Below are 21,236 nucleotides of genomic sequence, written 5' to 3'. Positions count from 1 at the left end.
CGGGTTTAAAGCTGTAGAGACAACATGGCCGAAGCCCAGACCATCACATACCGAGGAAACTGCCACTGCGGCAAGTTTGTGTTTGAGACAAGGTTGCCCGAGATCAAGAGTGCAATTGAGTGCAATTGCAACATTTGTAACAAAAAGGGCTATCTCTGGATCTTTCCTGGTCAAGACAATGTGAAGATTATCAAGGGCGGCTTAGAGGACCTGACGACGTACGAGTTTGGTCCTAAGAAGCTGAAACATCTGGTATGAGAAGGGACTGAGACCTGAAGAATCGCACTTTTTTGACTTATTTTGTGATTACAGTTTTGCCCGACATGCGCTACGGCAATCGCTGGATCGTCAGAGGACGAGGAGAAAGACTTTCAACTTGCTCTTAATGTAAGTCACATATAAGTCGCGTAGCATGGAGTACACGAAATAGTAACGAGACTTTATAGGCTCATACTTTTCAAGGTTTGGATACCTGGGTTCTAGAGAGACATCCGTAAGTCATCTTGCCACCTCCAATTCGCCCGAGAGCAAGCTAATGGCATCTGGCAGATACGATGGTGCCTCCTTGGGAGAAACATACCAGCCTCCAGTTCACAAAGGAGAGCTTCCCAAGCCTGAAGGCGAAGACGTTGTGTATACAGGCAGCTGCCACTGTGGTGCAGTCACGGTAGCCACAACGGCCAAGCGTCTGGATGAGACCTTTGAAAGAGCTATCCAATGCAACTGCAGCAGCTGCGAGCGCGTAAGTACCGTTATTTCAGTCCATTTCCAAGTTCAGCTATTCTAACGGAGGAATGTTAGAATGCCGCTCTCTGGGTATATAGCGAAAACGAATTCGTCATCTTATCCGGCGACGAGGCCGACATCGGAAGGTACCGATTCAACACGGGCATGATGGACAAGGTTTTCTGCAAGATATGCGGTGTCATCTTGACGAACCAGTTCAACGATGAACTGTCCGAGGAGGAAATCGCTGCGCTTCCGGAGAAGATGCGCCGGCTGTACGATAATCAGCACACGAGGACGGGGGTGAATGCGCGGGCGTTGCACGGAGTGGATGTGAACAAGTTGAAGACGGTGAAGGTGGAGGGGCGAGACAAGATTCCGGGAGACTATGTGAATCCTTGAGCTTGGGGATGTTTGATGAAAGATGACGGTCTAGTTTTGTTCTGGTAATGTGTCGATAAGACGAGTGTACATTTTAAGGGCTTGATAGTTGTCACTAGAGATTTTACCATCTTACAGATGTATATGTGTATGGATGTATGCAACCAGCACTCTTTGTGTTACTCATTTTATACACTCTATTCCCAGAGACTCCAGTTGGGATTGACCAAAGCTCGTTGCTCCGGCGTCTCATAGAAACCACCATCAGCGTAACCCTCTCCAGCTTCAAAAGTATGGAAGCCTTGGGGTCCTTCCGACTCAATGATGTATCCAGCTTCGCAATTGGTGAAGCTCACTTTCACTTGCTCACTGTAGAAATCATCATACTCTGTGGAGAGTGCATCGTGAAAGTTTCGGACGTCGCCTGTGGGATGCAGACTCTTCCAGGGATGTGCGCAAGATTGCTGCTTGCAGGATTTGAGAACCATCATCAGGGCGTCCAGTCGGTCAGCGATCTTTCCAAGGGGCCATTGTTTATCAGCAATGGTAATAGTAGCGTCAATGCGACTCTCTTTTGAGGAGAGGAGATTGTGTAGTTGACCTGGGTCAGCCTATGGTCACTGAGTGTCAGCAAGTCTCTCTTTTTTTTTTTTTTTTGAAATCGCCAAAACTTGTCGGTTAGCCATACCTTCATGTCATAGAGCTCCTTTTCATTGTGACACCAGACGGAGTAGTAGAATCCATAATCCTCTGCCTCAATACGAAGCCCCTTGTAAGTATTGTTGAGATAAATGGGCGAGCCATTCTCCCTGCCAAAGACGCTCTCTGCAAGTCCAAATCCCCAAAACTCGACGGCAACATGCTCCGACCGAGATTCAGTCTCTTTGCCATAGATGTCAATGGGCGTCCCATCGAATTTCTTATCGCCAATTTCGATGCCCGCTATTTGCAAGATTGTTGGAGCGAGATCTGTGTGGGAGGAGGAAACTTGTGTCACTCTCTGCGCAGGGATTCCAGGACCGCGGACGACTAGAGGGACATTGATATCGGTCTCGAACCCACATGTTTTGCCGGGATGCAATCGATGCTGGCCAATGTGGTAGCCATTGTCGGAGGTGTAAAATATAAAGGTATCTCCCAACACGCCGGCTTGCTCAAGGCGATCAACAACGGAGTCAACAATCTCGTCCACGGCCTGAAGAGATCTGAGACGCCGCCTCTGATACTCGTCGTTATAATCAAGGATGGTATCGTTCAACTTGGGAAGTTTCGATACCCAGCTCACACCACTTGGAGAATCAGGATTGAAGTTTGGCGTCCGGGGAATCTTGTACTCGGGAAAGAGGCCTTCGTGCCGTTGCGCAACTTGCGGGGGATCAAAGCCCCCCAAAGAACCTTCGCCCACCAGTGCATGAGGGGCAATTGGGGCGAGAGTGATGAAGAAAGGAGAGTCGTCCTGCAGAGCATGGTCGAGGAATTCGTTGGCGCTCTCGGCTACGATGTCAGTAGAGTATTTGCCAACAGGGTTGGTCGGCGGTGCCCCGTTCTTGGTGGTGCTGACGTTGTAGTACTGATACGTGAAGGGGTCGAGAAAGAAGTTTGACTGTGTATATCCGCTAACGTGAGGCGAGTCGTAGTTGTAAATGGTGTGAGCATTGAAGAGTTTGCCCACGTAGTAAGTGTTGTAGCCGGACTGCTGCAGCCAGAGGGCTAGATGGTGGTCGTTGTAGCCATTTTGGACAAACTTGGGATATCCTCCTGCTTTTAAATCAGACTTGAAATCCTAGTTAATGATTGCTATCGAAAACCACTCACCCCATGGAGGATTCACGTTTGTTACATTGGTATTGTGAGCAAGTTGTCCAGTCCAAAGGCTGACGCGCGAAGGACAGCATATAGCAGCTAAGAAAGAGAACTCGGGTCAGCCATGAACGGGATATTCGCCTTGTACGCGGAACTCGGGCGAAACATACTAGAGCAATAATGTCTCTCAAACGTAGTGCCTTGGTGGACGAGATGCTTCTGCAGTGACGGCATATGTTGCAGGGATCCCATATGGTTATCCTGATCGTCTGTCAAGATGAAGACGATGTTTGGACGACTTGGAGCCGCTTCTGTGAGAAGAATTGCCGAAAACAACCATGACGACGCAAGGAGCAAACAGCTCAACCTAAGAGCCATTTTTATGATTCAATTGACCTAACTCGTGGTGTTTTGAGCAGTCAATGTATCCAGCTTGCGCTCTATCTCGATCGAGCACAAACGAGCGCATCTACAAAGACAGGAAGCCAGCTCTTTCCGCATATTGCTTCCGTCTTCATTATAAATGGTCATCGGTAAAGCCACGGAAAACGCCAATTCATATACCTAGGTTGAGTAGTGTTTCCCAAGATATGGCGATCATCCGAGCGTAACTCGAGCTTGCGCCATGGCTAGGCCGCATGCCGTGCTCGCTCTCGCCCACATAGGCTATTGTGCCTTGCAGATTTGGCGCCTACCCGGGAATCATAATGGTAAAAGGTGCGATCCCGTGTCAATTCTTTCGAGTTTGTCGTTTTGATCTTGTTTGGTCCTTTTACTTTCGTGTCCAAATCAAGCTTATATACGGATTAACTTGTCTAGTTGCATGTACATAAGCTTCACATGATAGGCCAAAGATCTCCCGAGCAGTTGCTGCTTATGAGCAATGCTGTGATGTACTAATTCTTCTCCGTAACCATATCGGAACAAAGCAAACAAAGATCCGTCCCCGACATTAGACTTGATCTTATGACGCAAATAACAGCATCATATCAGAACGTAGTAAGAGGCCGTTGTTGATGGATATCATGTCAGCGGGAGCCGCTTTTATCTGAGTTGCTCACAGTTCTTTTGGAGATGAAACAAACGGTCTCATAAACACGGCAGAGATTCCGGAGCTGGCGCCGACCCCACTGCGGACGAGCGGACATAAGCACAGCTCAGGTACTTCTACGGAGTATAAAGGAGATTCATCATCCGGAATCTGGTATGAAGATGCCATGAATTGTCAAGATGGAGCTCAGGTTTCATCGCTTGATTTATGAATTCGTGCATAAAAGTTTTGTCATATTGATATACTCTGTAGACATGCAGGGTACAGTATGTCCTGCTTGTATCCCCGCACTTTGCTTGAAACAACCACAAGCATCAAGTACTCGTTTGTACATGCGGAGTATCTTATCCCGGAGGTGACTCTTTTGTCGGCCTCCCGCAGGAAGTGATAAGTGAGGGGACGAGTGGCAAGCAAGATTATGTCTCGCGCAAATGACATTCCAGGTACGGATTACATACTCGGGCAGAAGGGATACAGACTGACCTACTTGTAGTACATGTGCATTTTTGCCTTGTTTTTCTCTTCCAAGTTTGGCAAATGTCCCAATAGTAAACCAGGCTGGTCTCTAGACGACGGTCATAATTCATTCATTCATTCATTATTTATTTCTTAAAGTTCATTTCATAAATCATGGATTACGAAATGGACCAGGAAAGCCTCGATCTCATCATCGAGCTTCAGTTGCAAGATGCCCAGAGCATGATCAAGGGCAAGTATCGCGAGGGCGAGGCTCCGGACTTTGAGTTCGCGCTCGAATGCTTCAACGCAGAGCTCCGGTCGCTTCACACCTTGCTTCACGACCAAGCAATGACTCGTAGCGTGGCCCGCGCCGTCGTCAGTGATGCCGACATCATCAGGGAGCTTGTCAACCAAGAGGACCAGGCCAGACGCGACAGGGAGCTCGTGCTCAATGGTTTCGGTTCGGACAACTTCAATGGCGGTGGATTCCCTCAAGATGATTTCCCTCAACATGGGGAGTCGTCGGGGACCATGTCCGATGAGATGACCAGCAAGCTCATCGTCTTGTTCAATGGCGGCCACGAGTCCCCTCCCATTGCCGAGTCATCAAGAAAGGGAAGACAGGAGCAAGCAGTAGCCAAGGCCAGCAAACGGCGTCGCTGCCTTGTCTGCACCGACGAGTTCCCCTTCGTGGAGACGCTGCGATGCCCTTGCTCTCACGACTACTGCCGAGGATGCCTGTCAAACTACGTCAAAAAGGCAATCGACGACGAGTCCATTTTCCCGCCTCAGTGTTGCGGCAAGCCCATCCCTCTCACCGGCGTCAACCAGATTTTCCTATCGCCAGACATCCTCGGCAAGTATCGCGCCAAGGAGCTCGAGTACAATTCGGAGAAGAGGGAGTATTGCTACTACCCGACTTGCTCGACGTTTATTCCCAAGCAATTCATCAAAGACGAAGTCGGCACATGTGTTAAATGCGGGAGAAAGACGTGCGTCATCTGCAAAGGCGCGTCGCATACGGGAGATTGTCCCAAAGATACGGCAACGGCTGATTTGCTTCGCGTGGCGGGAGATAAAGGCTGGAAACGATGCTTCAAGTGCCGCCGCGTTGTGGAACTTGCGCTCGGGTGCAATCATATATGTGAGATGACATTCTTCTTTCTTTTTCTTTTATCGATCTTGATTTTGAACCTGCTGCTGAGACATTGTGACTCGTAGACTGTCGTTGCAGGGCTGAATTCTGCTACACCTGCGGGAAGCCTTGGAAGACTTGTGGGTGTGAGCTGTGGAGTGAAGAGATGCTGGTCAGTCGAAACGGTGGGATGAATCGAGCTGCCGCTGCACCTGCTCAGCGTGCGGCTCCAGGATGGGGTCTTTGACGAGGTTGTGAGATGAAGCAAGCGGTGATGTTCGTGGTTGAGATTGGATCTGGCCTATTGATATACAACATCTATGAGCGATGTGAGATGAGCAAGAGGCTCAGTTGGCCTTTATAAAGATGCTGTAATAAACGGTAGGATACGCCGTCTAACAATTGAAATTCCAATTAGCCATTCCCTCATTTTTGATGATATATATCACCGTATAAACTTACTCCAACTATCGCATCATGCACCGATCTCGCATTTCCAGGGTAATTCCCCCATCCGGGAGCAAACAAAATATTACCCAATTCGCGGGGAATGCACCAAACAAAAACATTCGAATCCTTATATCCGTGCCTCCTAACCCTTTTCATACAGCCGCTATCTCGACTTATCAAATCACGACATTGTCGATATCGGACGGGTCATCGGCGGTCCCTCTCGAACAAGCCCATCATTCGGTCAGCTTCTTTTTTCTCTCTCCTTTTCCTTTTTTCCTTTTCTTTCCCCCAGCTGTGATATTCTGTCTTGAGTTTTTGTTCTTCTTTCGTTCATATCCCCCTTCAATTTCGGTCTACACTCTCTCGTCGAACCTCAATTCCGTTATCGGTTCCGGCCGCGGGGCCACCAGATTTTCGATGGCTGCCGCCGAGATTGAACAGCACCAAGGCGGTGCGCTGCAGACAGCAAAGGATCTCTTCTCCGGCGCTGTTGGCGGTATTGCCCAAGTCCTGATAGGTATGGCCTCTCCTCCGTCTTTCCTCCCATTATCTCCATCTTCCCCCCTGTGGTTCAATGGCGGGACTCAAGTCGCACGTCTGGCGACGGTCCGAAGCGCTTTCTCGCGGCTCATTACAAACCCACGCGCTGACCTTCTCCTCCTCCTCCCAGGCCAACCCTTCGACATCGTCAAAGTCCGCCTGCAGACGTCGAACCAGTACGCCGGCGCTCTCGAGGCCGCCGCCTCCATCTACAAGAATGAGGGCGCCCTGGCCTTCTACAAGGGCACGCTGACGCCCCTCATCGGCATCGGCGCCTGTGTGTCGGTGCAGTTCGGCGCGTTCCACGCTGCCCGTCGGTGGCTCGAGGCTCGCAACTCCGCCCAGGGCAGGGCCTCCGAGCTCGGCTACGGCCAGTACTTCTTGGCCGGAGCCTTTGCCGGCGTAGCCAACGCGCCTCTGTCCGGCCCCATCGAACACATCCGTATCCGCCTGCAGAGCCAGCCCCACGGCGAGGGACGCCTGTACAACGGGCCACTGGACTGTATCCGCAAGGTCAGCTCCCACAACGGCGCCCTGAGCGGCCTCTACAGGGGCGAGGTCGTGACCGTCTGGCGAGAGTCCTTTGCCTACGGCGCCTGGTTCACCGCCTTCGAGTACCTCATGAACGCCGACGCCGCCCGCAACGGCATCGACCGCAAGCAGATCCCCAGCTACAAGATCGCCCTGTACGGAGGTCTCGCCGGCGAGGCCCTCTGGCTGGTCAGCTACCCCTTCGACGTCATCAAGAGCAAGATGCAGACGGATGGCTTCGGCGCCCAGCAAAAGTACCCGACCATGCGCTCGTGCTTCTCCGCCACATGGCGCGCTGATGGTGTCAGGGGCTTCTGGAAGGGCATTGGACCTACGCTTCTCAGAGCTATGCCTGTGAGCGCGGGCACCTTTGCCGTGGTTGAAATGACTATGCGGGCTATCAACTAAGGAGATGCGAAAACAAGGGGGAGGTTCGAAGTCGACAAGATGAGCGGACGAGTCTTTCTTTCTTTCTTTCTTTTGGATGGTGGAAGGGGGGCGTTTATGGGTCAAGGAAAAGAGATGTAAAAAACGTCATTGGTTTTTGATGAGCGTGAGCCGACAAAAAGTCAAGGCAAAACATACCTGATAGAGACGGAGTTTTTCGATAGCTTAACACATTAGACATCCCGTATTGCGCTTGGTTGGCTGAAGAATTGGGCATTCAACATGGAATTAATCAGTTGGATAATATCTTATCATATGATGTGCTGCCTTTGATGCATCATGATGCTGATGAACAGCGTCCATCTTTTTTTTTTCATTTCAGATCTATGCAAAACCGGAGTTCCATCGTATCACCACCCAACATTCTCATCATTTTCCACTCGCCTCTGAAGAATCTGTCTTGCATTCGGCGGCGTCAGCGCCACCAGCTCCAGTTCTTCAAGAACCTTGCGTGCCTCATCATTGTTCGTAAAGGCTCGGTCACTGGCCTGTTTGAGCGTCATAGCAGCACCCGAAACACCTTCGCCTTCCGCCGCTGCTGGCAAGTTGAGCAGGACGAGCCCCTCACGAAGAGATTCCAGTGCCGCCGAGCCATTAGGAATGAAGCGATCTACGAGCGAAAAGATGGCTGCGCAATCGTGCGCGAGCTGCGCAGCCCCAAAAGCGGTAAACGTCTGACGGGTGAGAATGCTGGACCACAGCAAGTCCTGGAGCCTGTCAAGCGCATCTCGCCAGACACGGCGGAAGGAGGCGGCCGACAGAGCTTTGCTCAAGAATTCCATATTCCTCTTGAGGACGCTCAACGGCTCGTCTAGCTCCGGCGTGATCGAGAGTGCTGAAGAGTCATCTTTCATGTTCCAATCAGCAAGGTCTACCGCATGGTTTAGGGGATGGAGCTTACCTGGAGTTGCGCTTTCGCCAACCGTGGTCCACTGAACGTTGTGAGTGTAGGCACGCAGCGCTTTGGAGTGAGACTCGACCAAAGCGCCAACGAGTAGCTCTTCACCTGCCTTGCGACGGTTGGTGTATGCCGCAATAGTCTCATCAAAGATGGCTCCATTCTCATCGCCTCCATCCACCGCGGCAACAGTGCGCTCCTTAATATCATCGCTGTGTCCGACCATGCTGGCAATGGTTGAGCCTTGAGGCCTCAACTGTCTGGATTCGCGCCTATGCAGCTGATCCCATAGTATGACAAAGAACTATAAGTTGTTTCATTAGCATTTCCTTCTTCCTTCAATAAATGTGTGTGTGTAGCTTACTTCTTCATCTCCCCATTCTATCAATGTGTTGGCAATGTGGTCGGCACTGCCAATCACTTTGCACAGCGTCTCCAGAGCCCCTGTCCCCTCCAAGGCAGCCAGTTGTTCTTTTGTTACGCCATGGATGGTTCGGCCCAATGTAGAGGTTAGAGATTGGTAAGCCTCGAGCGAGCTTCTAAGACGGTCGTGATATCCATCGAGAATATCTAGTTGAATGTCTGTCAGGAACCTGAGCTTTTGCTTGACTTTGCGGAGACGTTCGTATTTTGTCGTCACTACTCGTAATAGATCGGTGATTTGCACGGAGGCATAGGTGGGCTTCATCTTGCCGGACACTGAGTAGTCGTAGTCGATTTTGCGCCCATCTCGAGACTCCATAATCACCTCGAATCTCTCCAGCGCAAAGCTCCTCTCGGCCTGATACCACGCATCAAAGTAATTATCCAGAACGCTCTCAGACAGCCCTGCCCATCCGTTCTCAGAATCGCCACCGTCATAGTTGAATCGTGTTCGAACGGTCTCGTCAAGGGTCATGATCTGTGAGATGAAATTGCTTAAGAACCCAGGATTCGCGCTCGTCTCTGATACTACCGCATTGACTTTCTCCCGAATGACTGGTAGCATCGCCGTAATAAGAGCGCATGCGGGATCCGCGTATATCGTCTTGTTAGCCACTGGCGTCTCGTGGAATTTGGATGCCAGGAGATGGCCGAGATTGTCGCGAAAGAAGTCCTCCCATTTTTCCAGGGTCGCCAGAACCCAGGGGAAGCAGTGAGTCCCAACAGATTGAGGGCTGCTGGTCGGCTTATCGCTGATAAAGTGGAAGCGAAACTCGGCGACGAACATTCTGGCCATGACTTCAAACGGTAAGAGGGTCACAACGCCTGTGCTGTGAATCACCTCTGGCATCTGGAGGTCGAGGAGCTTCTCGATACAGGCAACCCACTCCTCATCCATCTCGGACTGAGGATCAACCTTGGGCCAATGCTTCTTATTAAGCACAGTCTCTAGCTCAGCAGACATGATTTGCTTCATTTCATTCCAAAGATGCTCCGCCATCTTATCGATATGATCCACCAAGTGAAGTTCGTCATTCCCAGGCAGGGACCTGAGTCTAATGACAAGCTCCTTCAGCTGCGCATATGGTTCGAGAGCCTCCTTGGGGCTACCCGGAAGATGAGACCGAGCTTCTCTCCGCAACCGTTCAGCGTCTTGGAGCAGAATGAAGTATTTTTCGGCCAGCTCGACGGTTTGAAGCTGCTTCATGGGCTTCTGCAATCGCGCGATGGCTTCGCTCGGCGCATCCGATGCAGCAGCTATCAGAACGCGCCTGTCGATGCTTTCTTGCAACTCGTTGAACTCGGAAATACGGGTTTGGAGCGCAGCATGGCGGTCGTCGGCCGTGCGCCGCGCCTCCTCGAGCTCCTTGACGGCATCGTCGAGCTGCGACTGGAGCTGGTTCCGCTGTAGTTCGACATTTGTGAGCAGTTGGTCGAGATTTTCGAGATCAGCGGTGGACTGGAGCTTATCCTCGAGGTAATCCTCAACTCGAGTATCAAGGGAGATGCCATTGGTAATTCCAGACATGGTCGTCACTTTTGCATGCGGCCATGGACAGCTGCGTCGAAGCTGGAAGGTATGACGATGTAGATGTACGTTGCGGATAGCTGGCCATGTTTATTGGTGGGTAGCCCGTTATCGATATGCGTCTACCGAAGAGTTTCCGAGGCACGACACATTGGACTCGATTTCATCACTTGGATTCATATCGACAAAGAGTAAGCGAGTCTAGATATCATTCTATTCATTTTTTTTCTCTGCAAAATCAAAGGCAATAATAACGGTAGTAGTACAGAGTAAGATGGAATGATTTTCGACAAAATGGTCGTGGTAGTATTAATGGCGGGAATCAGGCGGAACAGGCGCTCCGTACTAATAACGAGCTGCAGACAGCAAAATGCAAACGCAGGGGTCAAGCCGCCAAGCTGAGCAAGTATACGGCTGGAAACAGCACAGACATGCAGAGCTGACGGAGAAGTGTTCTAAATGGCGCAAGGCATGTCTGCATTGATTAGGGGCATGCAGCTGCTTGCTCTCGTTTCTCTGCAGTCGGATTGACTTGCAATTGTTTTGGCTGCATACGAGTACGAGCCTAGGTACCTACGCATTACTGTTGGATTACTGTCACTGCCGAGGCATCCCCCGATTGTGAGAAATGTACCTAGTCAAAAGTAAGTCCCATGTTGACATGCGCGAAATAAACATTCAATTGCTATATATAGACACCTTCTGCCAAAGGCTACAAAAGTTGACGACTCCATTGTTGATCCACGGCTTCCGAGCTCCAACTCGAACTCTTTTCAGGCGGTCAGTAGGGCTGCGCCTCCGTCCATCCATGCATCCATGGTACATGTGCGATTACTCGTAAGAGCTACACCAGGATCTGGCAACGGAGCGGACGCGACACACGAGCTGCCAATTAATGCCTGACACGACCCTAAGCATTAGCTCCGGCCAGCTCGCCTTGGCTGCGAGAGCCAATGGATTGTCATGGCAACCCGCCGAGATACGAGCACTGCTCTTGTCTGTCGCGCTGATGTGATGCCCAGCACAAGCACCAACCTCGTCTTATGCGCATTGATCTGTTCTGGAAAAAGAGAGCCCGCGTAAGAGAGACAGACAGAGCAGCAGCAGCACGCGAGATCTAACAGCCGCCTGTACTAGTAATTCACATGCCAAACGTAACAACTACCGACCGATGCTGCAGGTCCTCGAAAAGCCATGCGTGTCTTACCCACCCGCCTGAGCCCTGAAGCCTCCCCGACGATCGATCGCGTGCAAATCCAGATTCTTTGCCAACGCTCCGTGTATCTCTACCTACTGTACCGCTCTCCAAAAGGGCCCAGCTGCCTCCAGCTCTTTTTAGCGCACTGGCTCCCCCCCTGCAAGGCACCCGCTGGAAAAAAGAGACTTCCCCCCACTGTAACCGGGTCCTGGAAAGCGCTTCAGCAGCGCTTTGCGGCCCCTGTAATCCGTGCAGCCTCAATGGCCTCAGCGGCTTCTTCAGGACCTAAACCTCCACTGGAACCTACGCGATGCCCACCTCCAGCCACTGAAGCGCCCCCCCGCGGGCCCGGCGCCCCGCTGTTTGCCAACGTCACCCCGGTCGCTCGGCCAACGGAAGTCAATACCGTAAAAGGCGTGGCTGGGCCAACCAAAATGCGAGCTTGTCCCTGCCTCGACCGCAGGTTTGCGAAATTCGGATGGTTGGTTACTCACGAATGCATTTCCCCCCAGCCATCTGAATTACCAAAAAAAAAAAAAAAGAGTGACAGCGAAGAATTCAGTCAAAGTCACTTTTGGGAAGAGAGAGAGAGAAGGGCCCCTCTCCGTTTTCCCGGCTACTGTACGTGTTACGTCGTGCCACTCTCTTGTCGATTCCAATTCCTCTTTTGGGCGCTGCTCTCTTCTTTGAGCCAAGTCTCGTCCTGCACGTCGTCCATGACAACTGATAGCACGCAGCAAGACATCCGCATTCTCGACATTGCAGGGTCCAAGCGCATTCTACTCGGACGCTCGCTTTGAAGGAACATTTTGTTCTTGACGATTATCGATAGACCCGGGCTTTTTGCTATCCACATTCCAGCCTGCGTTGCGTTGCGTTGCGCTTGCGCCGTCTCGCTGCCACGCGACAATTCGAAACGTCTTGACGAGGGGTATCGCGACGGGCTTCAGGCTGCACAGCGAAGAGCGTCTTGCGTGGGGCACGCAGCAGCATTGCGTGCGCGATTACAACGGCTTGCGCTCCCGGCGCTCTTGATCCCTCGGCTGTCGCCTCTTGTCCTGGAGCATCGCGGCTGTCGATTGCTCTCTCCTGATATCGTCTCGACGCTCAACCAGTCTCGGTTCTAACGAGGGATAACTCCCCTCTGTGGAAATCGCAACAATGGCGAGCGGAACCCATACCACCTCGACTTCGAGTTCCAGCACGAGGATCGTCGCGCGCAAATTTCATCTGGGATGGCATCGTGAGTTACATTGTGGCCACGCGGCTCTGGAATGCGGTAAAAGGTTTAACATTGTATCTCGACAGGATTCGTCCCCTTTCTGGGTTACCACCACGTGCTGATGATTTTGATCGTCGTCGCAATCATCTTGCTTTGTATGTCGCGTTGTTTCTCAACTCAATTACTCGTGTGTCTTGCTGACCGCCTCATCTTAGCGCTGCTGCTTGCTGGCTGCTCATCCTCGTCGCCTCTGATCCCCGGCATTTTCCTGCTCTCCATCTACTACAAGGGCTACGAGGCGCACCCCGACACGGCGCAGGTCGATTACAGCTTCTACGGCGCCCTCAAGAGCTTTGCTGGAAACGCCCAGTTGCAGGCTCGAGTTGGTTACTTTGGCATCTGCATCAACCCGGACGGCGGCTCGTGGCTGTGTAGTAACAATGCGACCGCCTTGGCCAAGGAAGTCTCGGTGGACCAGGACCCTCTCAACCTCATTTGGCTGGCGGCCCAATTCAAAGACATGATTGTGTTTCCCTACCTGATGTGAGTGGCTTTTTCCCTCGGGCAAATTGCGCGCGCATATGCATCTTTACTGACCGCCGCCATTTAGCATCATCGCCATCATCTTCGCCTTCATCTGTCTGCTTCTTTTGGCTACCTTTCCCGGATGGCATGAGGAGGAGGACTCTGAAGGATCCGAGCGCGAAGTCAAGCCATTCCCCTCTCGCCCCGTCTCGCAAGTCGCACTGGCCATCATCTTCATCTCGTCCATCTTCGTTCTCGTCTCGGTTCTCTGGCAGCATACTGCATCCGTCGCAGCATCCGTTATTGCTCAAGACTTTGGCAACGGTGTGGTCAAGAGCGGCGTGGGAAGCAGCGCCATGGTAATGGGCTGGTTCTCGTTTACGCTGCTCATCATCGTCACCATTGGTTTGCTCGTAATGATATTGAGCATACGCGTCCTGAGTTCAATGGTGTGATGAAGCATGAGTGGGTTTAATGCGAGGGAATAAAAAGCAATGCGGCTATGACGGGTGGAATATGAGATATGAGACGGGAAGTCTATGTGTATATGTGATGGGCGATACCAGGGGCGTGTAAACGGGCGGCACAACTTTCGACTTTACGGGGTTGGTTGGTTTACAGGCATCAGCATCGGAGTTACGACGGCGTTCACGAAGAATACTTAATGTGTCCAAACGACGACAAAAAAACCGAACCGAAAAAAAGAACCAAAAAAATCATCTTGCTTTCAACTGAGACAAAACGACATTACCGAAGCCCCGGCCTTTACGAACGATCGATCTATTTGCCCTCTTCTCGATACGCCCGCTGTACGACGATGCGAAGCAACAGATAAACAGGACGAAGAACGGCATTTGTTGGATAAGAAGAAGCCCGAGGAAAACGGCAAAGTCGAAATGTCACACTGGGCGAATTATAGACGACGAGTATGCATTGGGCATTCGACGACGAATTTGTCATGTGCTATTGTTTATGGATCAATGTTTTTATTATGCTTTTCATTGTCTTTTCTTGTTCTTTTTCTTGTCTTTGGGGGGAAATACAATAGGGGATGGGCTTGGAGAGAAGGACCGACGGGTATATATATCCTATCTATCGACCTTGATGTCTTTGTTTTTTTTTCCTTCTCTTTTTTTCTTTTTTTTTTCTCCCCGTGCAGAATGATTGACATATAAAAACGAGCGGTTTATGTGTATTATACGAAATAGCAGACGTGATGGCTATCGGAGAATGAATGAATGGAGGAGGTAGGATGTTTGAGTTTTTTTCTTCTCGATTCCAACGAGAATGGGTGAGGATGCAAGAAAGATGAACAGGTCATGGTACGAGGGAAATTTCTTGGTTTTGTTCTTCTTATCCTACGAGGTACAATGTCTAGGCGCAACAGTTGGTTTTTACAAAAGACCAGATGCATATAGTTTTGTTATAGAATTCTAGTATTTTTCATATTTCCTAAGCAATACTCTTCCCAACGCCCGTCGTGATTTCGACTCCATATGCAACACGGATGCTTTGTTCATGACTTTTGCAAAATAAACAAGTAGGGGAAAAAAAAAAGAACAGAAACAAACCCCAGAGACAAAAACATAGACATGCTGAAATGAAAAAATAAAAATAATCCATTGCTTCCTGTAGTGGTTACTCCCATCCCATTCATTCATCGCCGTCGATCTTTATATACTGTGTCCAATCACGCTACCACCGGGCCTCTTGAAAGGATGAGCCTCGGTATTGAGCACCCACTCGTCCAAGCTGATGACGTTGGGCTCCGAGAACAGCAAGTAGTAATACTTGAGCGTCTCAGCGAGCCAGAAGCTCTCCATTTCGTCCTTGAGCCCGGGTTCTTGGCTGTTGACATCGTCGACGGCGCTGTTGGCTATTTCTGTGCGGGTGGCGCTGATGGTGGCCTCGAACATCTTCCAGCCCTTCTCCATCCAGGTGGGGTCGCCCGTGATGCGATACATGTACCACACGGATTCAATGGCTTCGGGTCTAGTGGTGAGAGGTTAGCAAAGGGGTGCCATGATGCAACTCGGTATACAAAAAAGGAGCCTCTTACCTGAGGATATATTGTCTCGAAGTGATGTGGGTGACGCCGGGGGCGAGACCATAGTCGGCAATATGCTTCTTTACAAACTCTTCGTGCGTCTCAGGCTTCTCGGGAAGGATGATTTGCTGCTCTTCCGGTTCCTGGGGAGGGAGACGGTGGGCTTCCAATACTGAGTCGATTGGGTCACCAGGCTCTCGTTGGATACCGACGCCGCTCTTTGCTGGCTTTTTCTGCTCGTCACCCTTGAGACCAATCTTATCTTTGAGAGACTGCGGCAGCTCTGAACCAACATCTTCGTCAGCCCTCGACTTTGGCGGCGGAACAGCTGCCCTCTTGTGAATGGCCTTGGAGCTACCGGCAGACTCGCTGTGGTCTTGGGCAGTTTCCTTGAGGGCTTCGCCAGCAGCCTCTTTATCCTTGTCGCTAGGTTTTCTGGGGTCCTTGCTTCGCTGTTGCTTGTCGAACGCCGCCTTCTTCTCTTCCCACTCGGCCACCTGCTTGTCTCTCCAGTCCTTTGCAGGATCCAGCTTCTCATACCAGAGGGTTTCGTTGAAAGCGCACTTCTCCAGTGACGGACAAGGCAAAACTTGGGAACCTTCCGGCATGATACCGGAGACGGTTGACTGATATGCCCAGACACAGCCATCCGTCAACTTCTTGGCTATCTCAAGGTCCTTCTCGCGGCCAAAGATCTTGCCACCCAGGCCGTACATGCCGCCAATAAAACACGTGAGGTGCGTAACCTCAAATGTTGCGGTCAGGTCTTCAGAGGGGTTTCCACCTGTTTGGACCTTGGCGGGGAATAGAATGTCCCAGTCGCCGTCCGTCATGGGCCTGTAGAGGAGCCACTCGTTGATTGCTTCGACAGTGTCCTCGTACAGCTTCTGGTACTTGGACTCCAGACCGCCGAGAAGTAGGTACTCCTTCGGGAAATACTCATAAGCTGAGTCTTGACCACCTCCCATGTGGTACTGCTGGAGCCCGTATCCACCCACTACCAAGCCTTGAGGAACACAGTCCCAGTTGGCTGTGAAGCCATCAGCCGCAAAGGGTGGCGTCCCTCGCCTCGCCGTCTGTTGGGATGGCACTTGGCTGGGCTTCTCCACAGATGTACCTTCACCAGGAATGGTGTCTCGGCGACGGAGAGAATCCAACGGACGAGTTTCCGTTTTGTCATCTTCGCGGGGCCCTTGCTTCGCATATTCCGGATTTTCAGTGCCTATTTTGCCGACGAGAAATTCTGAGGATTTTGTCCCAGATGCGTCCGGAATTTTCTGATCATCTCTCGGATCTTCCGCCCCGATCTTGCTGACAACAAATCCTTGATCTGAGGTATCTGGTTTCACAGCTGGTGTCTGATCGTCTCTTGGATCCTCCGCCCCTATCTTGCCGACAACAAATTTGTCTGAAGCATCCGGTTTCGCAGCTGGAGTTTGATCGTCCCTTGGGTCCTCAGCACCGATTTTACCAACAATGAAGCTGTCAGATTCTCCCGCAGGCTTGATTGCAGCCTTGTCCAAAGCCTTTGCCCTGGCCTCATCAGCAGCTTGCAATTTTGCAATTGCTTCATAAGCACTGAGCTTTCCAACTATAAACTCGTTGCCGTCTGCACTTTGCTTCTGATTGGGGCGTTTCTCGGCATTCTGAGATTCGGTCTTGGGGACCTTTCCAGGCATGAAGTTACCCGGCTTCTTGGAGAGGTCTTGATCCATCTGCTTCTGCGCTGCCTCACTAAGTGAGCTGCGGATGGCAGTTGCGGTATGGTTGCACCCAGATGCATCCAGATTCTCAGGAAACAAGCCGGGAATGCTGGTGCCCTGTTTTTGGAGCTCAACCAGAGCATCAGTAATGCGATCCACAGCATCGTAGTATTTGTAGTGACTGGTAAGCTGGGCTAGGCGCGTAAATTCCATGGAGAGCGTTCCAAGCTCCGCTATACCGACAGAGCCTGCGCGGTGAGGCTGGGAGGCATATTCTGGCTGCCATTGGTAGTATAGGATTGGCATACGGTTCGGCGTGTCGAATATGCCCATGAGGATCTCGGCAAGCTCAACAGCCTTGTTCAGAAGGATGATGTAGCCACCATCATGGCCACCGCTGACATCGAAGGCGCCGAGCAAACCGCCAAGATATCGAATGGTCGTTTCGAAAACTGGAATATTATTGCGAGGAGTCGTGGTGAAATCGATATTCTCAACAGCCTTGGCCGCCTCGTCGAACTCGTCTTTGAGGCCCGCAATCCATAGGGTGTCCAGGGAATCCACCAAGGTAGCAGCCCAGCCGCAAAAGGGGTCGCGATGCTTGGCAGAGACGGGCGAGAGCTCGTCGTGCATCCACGCAAACTTCTTGTAGCCCGACCACGCCCGCTCAATCTCTTTGGCAACACGCTGTTGTCTCGTGACTCGTCTGGATTTGGCTTCTGGTGACTCGACGCCAAACTCGTGCTGCACTCGGGGGACCTTTTGCGGCTTTCCAGTGGGAAGGCTTATAGCAGACTCGGGGGGCACAGGGAAGTGCTCACCAACAGGCCGCCAATGGATCCGATCATCTACTGGCTTTCCAGGGTTGTTCTTTGGCGGATTCTTCTGGTGAATATCTTCAACCACTTCATCCTCGTCGGTGTCAGGCGCTCCGCCATTGACTGCTGGCTTGGAGTCGTCCAGCTCTTTCAGTTTTGGAATTTTGACGCCGGGCCCGTCATCTTCATCATCGAGCTTGTTCTGCTTGCTCTGCTTGCTCTGACTGGCAGCATGCTCCGGCTCCGGCTTCGATTCGGGCTTGGGCTTGGCTTCGGCCTCGGCCTCGGGCTGAGGCTTGGGTTTTGTTTCAGGTATGTTCTCGGGCTCGGGCTCGGGCGCAGGCTTCGGAGGTGGTTTCGGCGGGCTTTCTACTCCCGCGGCAGGCGAATTCGAGGTGGGAGGACGGTAAAGACCAGCATGCTGCGCAGGGTCTTCCCATGTGTTCTGCGAGACTCTGTAGAGGAGGAAGAGAATGACGACGGCACAGACCATAAACAGCCTGTACCTACGTCGTGCCATTGTGACGGACGGTGTAAGGCAGCCTCAGGCCAGACAGGAGCCAAAAAAAAAAAAAAAAAAGAGAAGCAGATTGAGGAGAGATTGAGGGAGCAGGTCGAATCCCCCAGCCCTCACGTGAATTGGCCAGGAACGCTCCGAAGCTTGAGCTGCGGTATCACGAGCACATGAGCAAGTCCCAAGGCTAGGAAATGCCAGAGGAAGAAGGAAAAAGGAAAAAAAAGAAAGAAAAAAGATACGGAAAAAGCCGACGGCCAAAAAGGGTCACCAGCAAGGCGATCCGGCCAGATGAGCGCGAGAGGAGATTCGCAGCTGCAGGGACTTTTTGCCCTTGAGGCGATTTGGCAGCATCGCACCTCCGTACTAGTGGCGGGTTTGTCTTGGCATTGGCATCTCGACCAGAAGCTGAAGCAGGTACAACGCCAGCGCGGCCCCCATCAGCAGCTCCGCATGTACCTGTGCAGTGCAGCCCATTGAAGATGCCTGTACTAACAAGAAGCATAAAAAAGCCGAGCCAATTCCGGCTGCTACCTCGGTTCTTGGTACCTAGGTACCTATCAAGACGATAACATTGCATGTAAGGTATGTACAGACACGCGAAGTAGTTCATCTGATTGATTGATGGATTGAAAGAGGCCAGACGGAGACGGGGTAACTGGACCATGCAGTGGAGCCACTGAAACGGCACCGGTGAAGCTCCAGCCGTACAGACGTAAAAAGGTACTAATTGATCTGGTAGGTACATGTACAATCATGCACCAAATACCTTCCAAGGTACTATCGAGGGCCATGAACGGCGAGAGAATGCATATGGCACTAAAAAGTATTTAAGGATTCAATAGTCTTATTTTCCCATTAGGAAGGTCAGCTCGCGGGAGGCCTGATCAGTCTGACAGATCAATTATACAAGGCAGCATGTAGACCATGTCCCTAGTCCGTTCGGAATCCAGGTGCCGGGCTGTCAGTTTATTGCCTGGAGTCTCCCGGTATGGGGACATCTTTAGGTACATCCGTCTCACGCCTAGATCTAGCCTCCGGGCTCCATTCACTACCTACTAGTACTATTTGATCCCATGGACCTATTTCAAGACTGCGAAACAGACGATATACTCGCACAGCAAACTCAGGCTTCAGACAGTACCTATTTCACTTGGACGGAGCGTGAAAAACCCGCTTCCCCGCCACTCCCATCTCATCATCTGTTCAATCTTTGTCCCACACAGACAAGACAGAACAGCATCCATACAGTAGCTCTGTCTTGGCAACCGGCGAAGCAACACCACAAGCCCTGGGGTCTGTCGGCAAATAGCAAAGACCCGGCAGAATAACCTTAGCCAAAAGCTACTGATGGGTTAATATCGTAGACCCAAGCTAACCCGCGTGTCCATGCACATGCAGTTTGAGAGCGTCTGCGTCTGGGAAGAGGGGCATGCTTTTTGGCTCGCCAATGTGAACAGAGGTGCCGAGATGATACTTGTAGGGGGAAAAGACGGCACTGGCTTACAAGCACAGAACAGGCATATTCTGCAACTGAAGCCGGGCTTTCTACAACGCTCTACCTTGTAAACTCCCCGAGAGTCTGGAGTACTGACCCAAACCGGATGATATTTGCGTCTTTGAGCCAATCAGGCTGGCTGCTACTGCCAAGAAAGACGTGCAATGGGCCTTTAGTTCCCTACTCTAGGAGAGTGAAACTTGGGCGAGAGAGTGAAGGTGCCAGACACGAACAATCCATCAACACTTTCAATCTTTAAAATGGGGCAAAAAGGCGTATATTTCATAAACTGCACAAATTACTAATAGACAGCAAAGACTACCCAGGCACTATTCCTCCAACAAAGTGAAATAACATATCCAACGTCATCAAGATGTCTCTAGTCCAATCCTTAGAGCTCTGCTTCAGTGCTGGCTTTACTTGTTAGCCTTTGGATAGTTCGCCGTTTCAATTCTGGTAACTTCCATGGAAATTCGGCGTTTCTTAGGCTTGAACGAGACCTTATAAGTCTCTGACCAGAGGGTGGCTAGAAACTTCCCATACCCCTCTAAGCCGGCCTTTGGATCGCCATTTTGATTCAAATACTCCCAACACTGGACAGGATCATGAATAGCGAGTTGGAATTTCCAATCCCAGGTCCCTCCGTTCATCATAGCCGAGTAGTGAATCACAATGGGCGCACGGTCTCTGCCATCAGGTTCGGATTCCCTCCATGGCACAAGGCCTTCGGATGCAGAGTCTTGGATAATCTTGGCTCCAAATCCTGAGCTGTTATGGAATCACGACGTTTTGTCTATGCTTGGCTTTGTAACAGGTGTAACCGGAAACCTGGCATCCTGTCCGCACCTTAGGAGAGGGTTTGTGTTATAATTTTGAGAAGATGTGTCTCCATCCGTTGTTCCACCTGGTATTCCTGATCAGCCCGTGAATTGTCACGTGGTATTGCTGTAGAACTATCAGAGTTGTAGATTAGTAGTATAATTCTGGTCGTAGGTGATGGCTAGACTAGTTGGAATGGAAGCAGATGAACTGAGAGATGCTTGGAGAAATGTTTCTGTGAAAGCCTGAAAGATGAACAAATTCGACTTAGCCAACCAAAATGTATTGTTCCTTTACCCATTAGTGTCACATATTGAACGTTCTATGAATACAATGAAGACTCTTAGCCGCGTAGATGTCTGAACGTCAAAGCCAAGTCGATGAGCAAGACGGTGCGTGCGCATTTGTTCAGCCACTAGGCATCGTGTTCGTTCATCATTTTATTATTATTATTATTATTATTATTATTATTATTATTATTATTATTATTATTATTATTATTATTATTATTATTATT

At 50.9% G+C, this 21,236-nt stretch overlaps 7 protein-coding genes across 7 annotated transcripts; 4 read left to right on the top strand and 3 right to left on the bottom strand.

Moving 5' to 3' along the window:
* Positions 1–24: 24 nt before the first annotated feature.
* Positions 25–1,128, top strand: Triagg1_9993 (uncharacterized protein; the record flags this gene model as incomplete). The annotated part of the gene is made up of 5 exons (XM_062894022.1): positions 25–252; positions 313–387; positions 447–493; positions 550–742; positions 802–1,128. The coding sequence occupies 5 exons, from the start codon at positions 25–27 to the stop codon at positions 1,126–1,128; spliced, it is 870 nt and encodes a 289-aa protein (XP_062751007.1).
* A 176-nt stretch (positions 1,129–1,304) lies between these two features.
* Positions 1,305–3,162, bottom strand: Triagg1_9992 (uncharacterized protein; the record flags this gene model as incomplete). The annotated part of the gene is made up of 4 exons (XM_062894021.1): positions 1,305–1,718; positions 1,796–2,868; positions 2,923–3,009; positions 3,081–3,162. The coding sequence occupies 4 exons, from the start codon at positions 3,160–3,162 to the stop codon at positions 1,305–1,307; spliced, it is 1,656 nt and encodes a 551-aa protein (XP_062751006.1).
* A 1,429-nt stretch (positions 3,163–4,591) lies between these two features.
* On the top strand, positions 4,592–5,802 carry Triagg1_10039 (uncharacterized protein; the record flags this gene model as incomplete). The annotated part of the gene is made up of 2 exons (XM_062905014.1): positions 4,592–5,550; positions 5,655–5,802. The coding sequence occupies 2 exons, from the start codon at positions 4,592–4,594 to the stop codon at positions 5,800–5,802; spliced, it is 1,107 nt and encodes a 368-aa protein (XP_062751053.1).
* Positions 5,803–6,425: 623 nt separating this feature from the next.
* Triagg1_10038 (uncharacterized protein) lies at positions 6,426–7,487 on the top strand (the record flags this gene model as incomplete). Its single annotated transcript, XM_062905013.1, has 1 exon — positions 6,426–7,487. The coding sequence occupies one exon, from the start codon at positions 6,426–6,428 to the stop codon at positions 7,485–7,487; it is 1,062 nt and encodes a 353-aa protein (XP_062751052.1).
* A 389-nt stretch (positions 7,488–7,876) lies between these two features.
* Positions 7,877–10,375, bottom strand: Triagg1_10037 (uncharacterized protein; the record flags this gene model as incomplete). Its single annotated transcript, XM_062905012.1, has 2 exons — positions 7,877–8,728; positions 8,789–10,375. 2 exons carry the CDS (start codon positions 10,373–10,375, stop codon positions 7,877–7,879), a joined length of 2,439 nt encoding a protein of 812 aa, XP_062751051.1.
* Positions 10,376–12,734: 2,359 nt separating this feature from the next.
* On the top strand, positions 12,735–13,775 carry Triagg1_10036 (uncharacterized protein; the record flags this gene model as incomplete). The annotated part of the gene is made up of 4 exons (XM_062905011.1): positions 12,735–12,816; positions 12,882–12,950; positions 13,011–13,338; positions 13,406–13,775. 4 exons carry the CDS (start codon positions 12,735–12,737, stop codon positions 13,773–13,775), a joined length of 849 nt encoding a protein of 282 aa, XP_062751050.1.
* A 1,218-nt stretch (positions 13,776–14,993) lies between these two features.
* Triagg1_10035 (CAZyme family GH47) lies at positions 14,994–18,408 on the bottom strand (the record flags this gene model as incomplete). The annotated part of the gene is made up of 2 exons (XM_062905010.1): positions 14,994–15,312; positions 15,380–18,408. The coding sequence occupies 2 exons, from the start codon at positions 18,406–18,408 to the stop codon at positions 14,994–14,996; spliced, it is 3,348 nt and encodes a 1,115-aa protein (XP_062751049.1).
* Between the last annotated feature and the right edge of the window lie 2,828 nt (positions 18,409–21,236).

The sequence above is a fragment of the Trichoderma aggressivum genome, assembly GCF_033847375.1.
Source record: "Trichoderma aggressivum f. europaeum strain CBS 100526 chromosome Unknown scaffold_063, whole genome shotgun sequence".
Classification (NCBI taxonomy): Eukaryota; Fungi; Ascomycota; class Sordariomycetes; order Hypocreales; family Hypocreaceae; genus Trichoderma; species Trichoderma aggressivum.
This window is presented reverse-complemented; position numbering and strand designations above follow the sequence as displayed.